Source organism: Leuciscus leuciscus (genome assembly GCF_965113295.1).
Source record: "Leuciscus leuciscus genome assembly, chromosome: 22".
In the NCBI taxonomy this organism is placed as follows: Eukaryota; Metazoa; Chordata; class Actinopteri; order Cypriniformes; family Leuciscidae; genus Leuciscus; species Leuciscus leuciscus.
In genome coordinates, this window is record NC_138746.1 from 2,303,417 (window position 1) to 2,315,725 (window position 12,309).

The 12,309-nt window shown below is 36.3% G+C and overlaps 1 protein-coding gene and 1 long non-coding RNA gene across 9 annotated transcripts in view; one reads left to right on the forward strand and one right to left on the reverse strand.

Annotated features, from left to right (window-relative positions):
- Positions 1-11,537, forward strand: part of lyst (lysosomal trafficking regulator) — a 112,303-nt gene extending 100,766 nt beyond the window's left edge. For all 8 annotated transcript variants that reach the window (XM_082153241.1, XM_082153238.1, XM_082153240.1 and 5 more), the window contains 7 exons: positions 1,827-1,963; positions 3,980-4,078; positions 5,061-5,200; positions 6,350-6,447; positions 7,754-7,910; positions 8,526-8,597; positions 9,598-11,537. In XM_082153241.1, coding sequence (XP_082009367.1) covers positions 1,827-1,963; positions 3,980-4,078; positions 5,061-5,200; positions 6,350-6,447; positions 7,754-7,910; positions 8,526-8,597; positions 9,598-9,736 — 842 coding nt within the window. In that variant the 3' untranslated portion in view covers positions 9,737-11,537. The remainder of the gene's footprint in view (positions 1-1,826; positions 1,964-3,979; positions 4,079-5,060; positions 5,201-6,349; positions 6,448-7,753; positions 7,911-8,525; positions 8,598-9,597) is intronic.
- The window catches only part of LOC309486273, a 163,156-nt gene that overhangs the window by 30,875 nt on the left and 119,972 nt on the right, over positions 1-12,309 (reverse strand). The gene's annotated exons all lie outside the window — the stretch shown is intronic.

Here is a 12,309-nt window from a genome sequence, read left to right on the forward strand (position 1 = left end):
ATATAGACATACAATTATAGACCTGATATACAGTGACGTTCAAAAGTTTGGGATCAGCAATATATATTAATTTTTTTTATTATTAATATATTATTCATCAAGGATGCATTAAATTGAAGACATTAATAGTGATGCAAAAGATTTCTATTTTAAACAAATTCTGTTTGTTTTTTTAAACTTTCAGTCTTAAAAAAAAAATAATGCATCATGGTTTCCACAAAACATGAAGCAGCACAACTCAGTCCCACCAGGATTTCAGGATTTTTGTGGAGTTTTTGTGTGGGGATTATTTCTAAAAATGTCTAATATAATTAGGATACCACATTTACCATATAAATGACACAAAATAACAAACAAAATGCATAAATCTTGTTTAGTTTGGTCTCTTACCAAATTCTGATACATTATAACTTTTAAAACAATGTTTTTTCAGACTTGAAAAGGGGATATTGAGTGCAGTGTTTTAACAAACCTGAAATGATCATATTTAAAAAAAAATAGTTAGGCTATTAGATAACTTGTTAGGCTAGTGTAACGGTGTACTATCTAGCTTTAATAACATGATCACTTAAGGTAGGCAATATGACCAAAATCTTATAAGCAAACCACAGCTAAACAAAAACTTGCTTAATATTACGTTTGTAAGTAATTAAGTATTTAAGTAGGCTAAATAGTCAGTAATAAAATAAGAAACAAACGACAAAAGAACAAATAAAGATACAAATACAAACAGTTGTTGTTTGATTAACATTAACGACACAGACACCAGGTATATTAGGCTGTTTTCACTTTAAGACCTACACTAATGCAACGATCCAATACTGACGCGCGTCACAAACTGTTTGTTCACTTCAGACATAACCATCCACAGGCATTTAGACATGATTATGTGTGTATTTGACCGTTCAATCGCAACAAGCCTAGACAAGAAATCTAAAGCAAGTCTGACATCGGTCAGTATGTCAGTACCGAATTGAGTTATCTTATCAACATCTCTATCCTCGTGAAAATAATGCACTACAACTTTAATTAAATTAGGGATAGTTCAATAAGATAATTATAATAAAAAATTGTGTGACCTTTTAATTTTAATGCAGGATTTTGTTGATTTTGCGCTGTATTCAGCGATCACCGATTCCTGAAAAACTGGAGGGACTGACAGCTGTTTTCAACATTAATAATAATAATCATAAATGTTTCCTGAGCAGCAAATCATCATATTAGAATGATTTCTGAAGGATCATGTGACACTGAAGACTGGAGTAATGATGCTGAAAATTCAGCTTTGATCACAGGAATAAATTACACTTTACTATATATTCACATAGAAAACAGCTGATTTACATTATATTAATATTCCACAGTTTTTACTGTATTTTTGATCAAATAAATGCAGCCTTGGTGGACAGAAGAGACTTCTTTCAAAAACATAAAAAATCACTTACACACTCCAAACTTTTTAATGGTGCTGTCTATGAATTTCTGATGCATTCCAAATGTATTGTGCACATCTACATTTATACATTTATTTGCATATATTTTTATTTAAACAGATGTCAATAACAGATGTGAAAAACAAAGGGAAACCCAGACCTGTTTAAAGAGGAAACCAGGCTGTTTATCAACCATAACAGCCATAATCTGTGCAAATATTGAATGATTAATCAGCCCAACTATATGATTTGGTCCTTGACCAGTTTCTGGTACTTTTATTGCATCTGCATTTTATCCCAATTATCCACATCAATGAACACAGTTCTCATTGTACCTGAAGAAATTGAGTTTGCCATCAAAGTACAAATTAAGTGTTTCTCTGTGTGTGTCAGGTGTAAGGAGCATGCACAGCACAGACATACAGTGGTCTGCTATCCTGAGCTGGGGTTACACCGACAACATGCTGCGTCTGAAGAGCAAACAGAGCGAGCCGCCCATCAACTTCATCCAGTGCTCACCACTGCACCAGGTCAGAGCCGTAAACACCGCTAGCATACGCCGGCTACGCTTGGACAGCTTTCAGATTCAGTCTGTGATGTGGCAGTGCACTCGTCTGTTATATGTACAGCACACACTTTTAGCTGGTTTTTGGACCAAATGCTGTAAATTAAAGCCACTTTGGAAACAAGGTTGAATTTGATGAAGCAGAACAATTGCACACATGCATGCAAAAGTTCACACTTCCTGTGTGACATCACTTGGACTTCCTGTGTGCAATATTATTTAATATTATGGTAACGTTTTACAATAAGGTTCTTTAAGTTAACATTAGTTAATGTATTTACTAATATGAACTAACAATGAGCAATACATTTGTTACAGTATTTATTAATCTTTGTTAATGTTAGTTAATAAAAATACAGCTGTTCATTGTTTGTTCATGTTAGTTCACAGTGCATTAACTAATGTTAACTAATGAACCTTATTGTAAAGTGTTACCAAACATCTTAATATTCAACAATATTATTGATCTGACTGTGCAGACTCTGAACTGAGCTGGACGATGACATCATTTTTTGCAGAACTGCTTTATAGAGGAAATTAACTAATTTAATAATTGATGATCTTTACAATGGAACTGAATCAACATCCGAAATACATTATTTTCCTGTAAAAGCAGTTTTGAAACAAACTGTATTGTTTAAAGAAATGCTATAGAAGTAAAGCTGACTTGACAAAGCATAGCTCACAAAAACATGACCAGGTCAGTCATGGCCTAGTGGTTAGGGAGTTGGACTGGTAACCCAAAGGTTGCTGGTTCAATTCCAGAGCCGGTGGGAAATGACTGAGGTGCCCTTGAGCAAGGCACCTAACCCCTAATCGCTCCCCGGGCGCCACACAAAGGCTGCCCGCTGCTCTGGGTGTGTGTATCCACGTTTGCAGTGTGTGTGTTAACTACTCACTACTCTGCTCCTAATGTGTTTGCATTAACTTGGATGGGTTACCATACTTGGCCGTCACGTGTCACTTTCACTTTCACTTTCACTTTCAGGTCATATTTTACCCCTAAATCAGAAGAACACAATAAGACATTCATTTTTGTAATTTTTGACCGACACGCAAAGAGCACCAAAGTATTAATTACATTGCTGACCCCCCAATGCTTTGAACGGTAGTGCAATTTTTTTTTTTATTTTGGGGTGAAATATGAGCCACCATGTGATCACCTCGTCTCTGTTCTGATCTGGGTCTCTCCTCAGGTGTTGTGCCTGGGTATTTATTAACGTAAGCAATAATTAACGCAAGCAATAATCTGTTAACGTATTATTAAAGTAAGCAATAATCTGCCAAGTGCCGTCTTTGAAAAGAAATCAAACTTAAGTCTGTTGCGCTAGTCTAAAGCATTCAAGATTTATGACAATTTAATTTTCAAGCCCATGCTAAAAAAGTGAATAAATGGATTATAAATACAGCGTTAATATAATTTAGAACCATAAAATCCCCTAAAAATACAAAATATTAAATAAAAAACATTATCGGACTAAAATATAGTAGATCTAAAAAAAAAAAAAAAAAGTTAAAAAAAACTTTGATTTAAAAAAATTGGAAAAAATTAGTTTTGATCGACACGCAAATATTATTTATATTTTTAAGTGAAATATGTGCCAGGCTTGTTCTTTAATGGGTTTTTGAGATTCACGTAATCACGTCATCTTAGTCGTACTAAATCCAGTGTGCGGCCAGCCACCTTCTTGCTCGTAAACAAAAGTACATTCATGTCACTGAAATAAAAATAAAAAACGGTAATTGTTGACCGACACGCAAAGAGCACCAAAGTATTAATTACATTTCTGCCCCCCCCCAATGCTTTGAACGGTAGTGCAATTTTTGGGTGATTTTGGGTGAAATATGAGCCACCAGGCTCGTTCTTAACGGGTTTTGTGAGATTCACCCTTTCCGTAATCACGTCATCAAAATGTCCCCTTCTTCATGAGTGTGTTTCCTCGTCTCCGATCTGATCTGGGTCTCTCTGGTCTCTCCTCAGGTGTCGAGTTGTGCCTGGGTGCCGGACAGTTGTCAGCTGTTTACGGGCAGCAAGTGTGGAGTCATTACCGCCTACAGCAACCGCTTCACCACCACCATGGTGCGTAACCATGGCAACATGCCCCCACCCACGCAGCCGCCCACGTCCATTATCACTCCCTGTAGAGCACCTACACACACACACAGTGTTTGTAGTGGCCTTGTTAGTCATCTCCCGGTTGCCCTAGAAACACATTTCCTGCGGCCCACAGGTGGGCTGAAGTCTGGGCGTCAGACGGCGCTTTCATTGATAACCTGTTTCTCTTATTCGTTTCAACCAATCTTTCTGACATTTGCAGAGGTATTTCAGCTGATATCATTTGAATGCATTCTTATCAAGTTCATTTTATTTAGTTATTTAATTTTATGTATTTTTCTCATTCTCTTATAACATTCAGGAATGAGGGCAATGTGAAGTCTTGTTTCAAGATATCGTATTGCTGTTAATGGTTCCCTGTTTATGTAAAGCTTAATAAAGAATTAAAAACATTTAAAATAAAATAAAGATGATGTAGATGATAAAAAGGAGAAAAAAAAAAAAAAACTCTTTTGCTCAGCAAAAGCAGATATTATGAAGAATGCTCACGCTGCTCTTTTCCAAGATTTTATTTAGTGTATATGAATTTCAGATTTGCTTCACATGTGCATCTACATGAATATATGTATTAGCAGATCTTTTTATTCAAATAAAACAGAGACCAAGTGTAAAAAAAGAATCCAATTTTAAAGGCAAAAGTAGGCAGTTTATCAAACAACAGCCATAATCTGAAAATGCACAAGTATTGAATGATTAATAAGCCCAACTAATATGCATTATCAGCCAACTACTTGCCTGCATTTTGACCAGTTTTAGTGCTTTTATTGATTGTACTCTTACATACAGCCATGTGGTGGTTTGTTTACCCTGAACCATAAAACCAGATCAGAATCATCTGTTAAAGCGCTCTTTCAGCTCATTCAGGCCATTATCAGTGCTCTAATGAGGCCATTAGCCAAACCCCTGAGAGATCTGCAGTTACAGTCCTTCTCCATGTGTTCTTCAGCCCACAGAGATGGAGGTGGAGGCTCAGGTTCACCTGTACGGTCACACGGCCGAGGTCACGGGCCTGTTCGTCTGTAAACCCTACAGCATCCTCATCAGCGTGAGTCGGGACGGCACCTGCATCCTCTGGGACCTCAACAGGTTTGTGCTTAACCATTCATATGTTTAGGGTCAGGATAAACCTGGAAGAGTCATGTGTATGAACCCTGTATATTACATTCATGCATTTAGCAGACACTTTTACTCAAAACAACGGGGAGCAAAAGCAGTTTAGCCAATGATATTTGTAATGAGAGACAACGATATTCATAATATACAATGCCAGGTTTAGTATAATATAGTAACTATATTAGGGTCCATATTAGGATAAATTAAACGAATGTAGATGCCGAAAAGACATTAAAGTCACACTTTTACACATCAAAATCAACAGTATGAAATTAAATTTCTATTTTAGGAGCATTAAGACACCTTTTCGCCCTCAAATTCTTATTACTATAATGTACAAAATGAAAATTCTATATATAAAAATATATATATTTTAGTGTATCCTCAAGCATAAGGTCCGGTAGACCTCAAACATAAGTACACTGTTAAAGAAAAATATAAAAAGGATTTTTAGATGATTATTGGATTACGTTTGACAAGAAAATACTATTTTTGGTCTTTCTACTTAACTCTTTCCCTGCCATTGAAGGAAATTTCTGGCTTTCCATGTTTTCACTGGTATACAGTAGGGGGCGCTGTTACACATCTACTGAAAGAGTTCAGAATCTCCCGATCAAAACACAGGAGAAGAAGAAGCAGAAACAAGCAATAGAAGCATTGCTACTTGTAAAATAACATGATCATCAACATTACACGGCATATAAATCAAAACTGCCTAATGTTATGAATGAAATGTCGACCCAGGACGAGCTACAGGACTGAAGCTTTGAGTGTTGATGGGCTCGATCCACTCCATCTGTGTTTTAATCATCGTTCTGGATCTGATCTGAAGTCTTTGACCAAAAAAAAACTGCTTTTTGCTCAAATTTTTGCTTTTTTATTAAACTTGCCCACATTCAAGTGTTGATAAGTATGCATTAAGCTAGAGTAAAACACGTATATTTGCATGTTCAGATATCCACACAAACTGGTGGGGAAAGAGTTAAAGTACAGTATAGACGTATTTATACTGCCTTAATATTATGATAATTATGGCTTATTTAAATAACCCTGTGTTGCAGTGCTGTATTTTCTGTGTTGTATTGCAGTAATGCGACTCTAATGAGTGTTTGTTTGTGTTAGGCTGTGTTACGTTCAGAGTCTCACGGGTCACAAGAGTCCAGTGAACGCCGTGTCCGCCAGCGAGACGACAGGAGACATCGCCACAGTCTGTGACTCAGGTGACAATACCTGCCCGTTACGCTGCTGGAGTTAATACAAATATATTAGCAAAAAATATATTAATTTGTAGGCAAGGCAAGTTTATTTATATAGCACATTTCATACACTTATGGTAATTCAAAGTGCTTTACACAGAAAGGAATTAAAATAATCACAACATAAAAGCTTGGAAAATTAAAACAGTTATAAAAGGAATTAAATGAGTAAAAAGATGATGCATAGATAAACTGGCAAAAAAAAACTGTATATCATATTTTATATTCATTCATTATATTAATTTTATCACATTTATATTCATTTTGAAATATGACTGTGTGAAACGAGTTGTAATCTGGGCTTGAAACAGCTGGAGGTCAAGGGTCAAGTCTGATTTTGTCCATTACACTCCCAGAAGTCATTAGACTAGTTCTGCAGTCATTCCTTGTTTCATGAGGAAACTCAAAAAAATGCTGGGTTGTTTCAACCCATGTTTGGGTCAAAAATTAAAACAGTTATAAAAGGATTTAAAAGAGATGATATAGGGCCCTTTCACACTTACCTTGTTTGGTCCGGATTTTCGGACTTTTCAGTTTGGTCCGAATCAAAATGACAGGTGTGAAACCTCCCCCGGACCACGGTTCGCACCAAACAGATGAAATTTGGTCAGACGCAAAGAGGAAGTCTCGGTCCGGATCGAACTGAACAAAGGTTTGGTTCGTTTCTAGTGTGAACGCATTTTCTGTATGGTTCGGACTTTCAGACCATTTACAGGAAGTCCCGGTGGTTCCCGCTTAGCCTAAACAACTGAAGAAGAATATTAATGTGCAGATCTGTCAGTCCTGCCACAGTACACACACACACAACACACACACCTATATTTGTCCTGTGTCCTGCCGGCGACGATAAAACGTTCGCACAACAAAGAAGTTCATTTGGAGAATGTGAGCTAGCCTTGAGTATAGTTGGCGCTGCAGGGAGTAATGCCATAATAATAAAGTATAGTGGCAACAATATGCGTCTGTTCATTCATTCTTGTCAAAGTAACCCGCCGTCAGACGCACGTCCGTCTACAAACCAATCAGTGTCGAGATACAGCCCACATAGATGATGACGAACGGACGCAAGTACGTCATATAAAGTTCTTTAGTGCGCTCACATAGTTGCAATGTGAAGCCAAAACATGAACTTTGGTTCGGACCTTGGTGCGGACTCTCAGGTGTGAAAACGCCCATCTGGCAGAACACCGCTGTATCATGTTTTGCACAGCTGCTTGTTACATGGTGATTGTACGGTGTGTATAATGACGTCCTCTCTGTATGTGTGCAGTGGGTGGAGGAAGTGATCTGAGGCTGTGGACCATTAATGGAGACTTGATCGGTCATGTTCACTGTCGAGAGATCATCTGTTCGGTGGCGTTCTCCAATCAGCCGGAGGGAGTGTCGGTGAACGTGATCGCTGGCGGGCTGGAGAACGGTGTGGTCAGGTACAAGACTGACCCGAAACCCCACAAACTACACACTTTTAGCTGGTTTTTGGACCAAATGCTGTAAATTAAAGCCACTTTGGAAACAAGGTTGCATTTGATGAAACAGAACAATTGCACACATGCATGCAAAAGTTCACACTTCCTGTGTGACATCACTTGGACTTCCTGTGTGCATTATTATTGAATATTATGGTAACATTTTACAATAAGGTTCATTAGTTAATGTTAACTAAGCAATGAGCAATACATCTGTTACAGTAATCTATTAATCTTTGTTAATGTTAGTTAAAAATAAAGCTGTTCATGTTAGTTCACAGTGCATTAACTAATGATTTAATAAAGGATTAGTAAATGTTGAAATTAACATTAACAGAGATTAATAAATGCTGTATAAGTGCAGTTCATTATTAGTTCATGCTAACTAATGTAGTTGTTAACTAACGAACCTTATTGTAAAGTGATACCAATATTATTATTGCACAGCTCATATTGAATGAGTTCCATAAAAACATTGTGTTTTAAGACTCTTATCAATGCTTATCTTTCCTCTTCTCTGTCATCATATTTCATTCTCTACTTCTTTCTGTCTGTCTTGTCCTTGTTCTCGCTCAGGTTGTGGAGCACATGGGACCTGAAGCCAGTCAGAGAGATCACCTTCCTGAAATCCAACAGGCCTATCATAAGGTACACACTTGCACATCATATGACGTCACACAGATTTGTTCTTATATCATGAATAGAAAAGGTACGTGCTTCTATACACTACCAGAAGTGAATTCAGGAAAGAGTAATTAAGAATATTTTTTTTTTTTTCATGAAAGAAGTCTCTTTTGCTCACTAAGACTGCATTTATTTGATCAAAAATCAGAACAGTAAAAATTGTGGAATATTTTTAACGTTTAAAATATCTGTTTTCTATGTGAATATAGAATTGTAAAGTGTAATTTATTCCTGTGATCAAAGCTGAATTTTCAGCATCATTACTCCAGTCTTCAGTGTCACATGATCCTTCAGAAATCATTCTAATATTATGATTTGCAATTATTAATTATTAACCATTATTATTGATGCTCAATTGTTAATTATGGTTCTCAAAAAATGTTTTGGAAACAAAAAAAAAAAAAAAAAAAATTTGGATTCTTTAATGAACAGAAAGTCCAAAAAAACAGCATTTATTTTAAATAGAATCTTTTGTAACATTATTAATCTCTTTACTGTCTCTTTTGATCAGTTTAATAAGTCCTTGCTGAAAAAAACACTATAATTATTATGATTATAATTGTTATATTAAGATCTTATTTACCCCAAACTTTTGAATGGTAGTGCATCACGTTTTTTTTTTTTTTTTTGTCAACACTGATAATAATCATAAATGTTTCTTGAGCATCAAATCATCATATTAGAATGATTTGTGAAGGATCATGTGACACTGAAGACTGGAGTAATGATGCTGAAAATTCAGCTTTGATCACAGGAATAAATTACACTTTACTATATTTTTGTCACTTAAAAACAACTGATTTAAATTGTAAAAATATTTCAAAATTTGTATTGTATTTTTGATCAAATAAATGCAGCCTTGGTTTTCTTTCAAAAACAAAACACTTTTGACTGATATTGCAAGTGCATTATCTGCTCCTGATGATCATGTGCCTGATGATGTTTCTTCTGGATTGTCTTGCAGTCTCACGTTCTCGTGTGACGGACACCATCTTTACACGGCCAACAGCGAGGGCACGGTGATCGCCTGGTGCCGACGAGACCAGCAGCGCATGAAGCTGCCCATGTTTTACTCTTTCCTCAGCAGTTACGCTGCAGGCTGATCCCCGTGTGCCACAGACCCACCGCTGAGTGACCCCGCTGACCCCGAAAGAGGAGGAGCCAGAGGCACAAGCCCCGCCCATGACCATCACAGGATCCGCCCCCTGATCCGCCATGGAAACGCACGGCACTTTATGCTGTGCTATAAGCAACTGTATCATAAAGAGCGTGTAAAGTGTGTTTCCATACATGCGTCGGGGGTCGTGAGGCGGAGCGAGCGCAGGCCTTTCCCACCGGATCCTTTCTGTTCGTTATCCTCGTTTGTTTTGTGTTTGGTTTGACTGTCGTAGTATTTGTTCGTGATTTTTTTTTTGAAAGCTGCTAGAGTCTGGTCCTCCTAAGACTCGACGTTTGAAGGCCTGTTTCTCTTTCCTTTCATTATTATGTCCCTCGTCTCTGCTATCCTGAGAATAGAAATCCTGCTTTTGAAGCCAGACCCAGACTGAGATCATCTAAATACTAGCGTCTGCACTGGTAATCCATGCAGGGTATTTCTCTCCCAGACTTCGGCATGCAGTGGCAGAATGAATGTGTGCACGCAATGCCTTGTTAAACTTTTCATTGAAATATTTATTCTCAAACAAGGATGAAAGCCACATCTAAACGTGTTTCTCGTTCTTTATTCTAATATGCACTTCAGACGATCCTGTGACGATGTGCGAGTGAATGTGGAAGGTGGTCGTTCGTCACTCATGACGTCCTGAAATAACAATATTTATTCCACCAACTCAAACCAAACGGCCCAGTTTGCCAGTTAATAAGCGCAACAAATTCATATTAATTCATTAAAAAAAACATGCTTTCGTTCTGAATCTGTTCTATACTGTTCAGTTGTGTTATAAATGATTGCATGTTGTGATCAAGCATTATCTATCATTGGAGATGCAATGTAAAGTTTAGTCAGATCTATTATACCTTTAGGACCAAATCACTAATTCATGGGTGATTTTTATTGTTTTGTTTTTTGGTTGCAATAAAAACAACCTGATTACTGTACAAAGGCAAAGCAATATCACTAAACAATTCCACAATTTCATGAGGAAACCGATGCTCTTGAAGTCTTAAGTGTCAGTCAGCCTTAAATGTGGAGGAGAAATAAGTAAACGAGCGTCTGTTCTCTGAACATGATCCAGAGCGTTCTCTGTGTTTGTGCTGTTTTTCCTTTTCTTTCTTTTTTCTGAAGAATTCTGCATTTTCTCTTTACATTGCAACTAATTTAATTAGCTAGTCTTACATTTTAGTGTTTACCAGAAAGGGAATGCTTTCACCTTTTTGTTTTGCATTATTTTCAGAAATATCAGACACATGTATCACTGAAGTCGTTCACTCTCAGTGTGAATCCAGAACGCCAGCACTTCAATGAAAGGTATTTAGAGAGAATCATGTGGTGTTTACTGAGCACTCGGAGTTATGTGCTCGTTTTATGGGGTTTTTTTCTTATGTTTATGTATAATATCTGTTTTCCATGCTTGCATTACATACATATATCTCTTAATTATTGTGCACAGTGTTGTCATGTTTGCAGTTCCCTCAGAAAGAGATTGATGTTGCTGTCATTGTGTGAGTTGTTCACTGAGTTTGTAAAAAGCAAGATGTGTGAATCTGTCTGACAAAAACTATCACGAAAAGGCTTATTGTTTTCAGTCGAATGTTGAATTAACAGTGGTTTATGTAAATTAAGATCGATATGTTCACCAAGGCCTGGCTGGGACATTTCTAATTTTTTGTATTTATGAAATATGTAATAAAATGTCAACTATATAATATATATATATATATATATAAATATTCAAGAAATTTTGATTCCGTTTGTTGCACTTGTTTCTCATGTTCAATGTTAAAAATAAAGGTTTTGCAGCAATGCCGTAGAACCATTTCTGGTTCCCCAAAGAACCGTCCAGTCAACCGTTCTTACGAGAACCATTTCTAGAACATTTTAATGATCTAAAGAACCTTTTGCGTGATCGAAAGGTTCCATGGATGTTGAAGATTCTTCATGGAACCAGATCCTAATATTCTATATTGCTCTATTCTGTGGTGTTGTGTTCTAAATTATTCTGTTCTACATTTACCAGTTCTGTTCTGTTCCATTATATGCTAGTTCTATTCAATTATACTCGATTCATAAAAGTTAGCGAGTTCCCAACTTTATGTGTGTCTATTTTTATTGGTTTAAAAAAAAAGTTTTTTATTTAAACATTTATTTACAGAATATAAAAGAGCCAGGGGTTTCAGGGATGGCCAAATATTATATAACATTTGAATTGAGAAAAAGAAAGAAATAATAATGATAATAAAATAATAAAATAAAGTAGAAAATATATAAAAATTAAACATAAATAAAGGTGGAAATATTGATTAAACCGATTACATAAATATAACAATCCTCGCCACAAAACAAAATAATAATTTAAAATAAAGATTATACAAAAATATTAAAAAGTCAGCATATATTAAAAATGTTTTAGTAGCCTTTTTGTTACAGGAGGTAGACAAGGGTTTTAACATCATCTTGAAAGTGAGAAAAATTAGGGGACTAATTGCGAGAGATCTTCACGCGCCTAACATCTGTGTT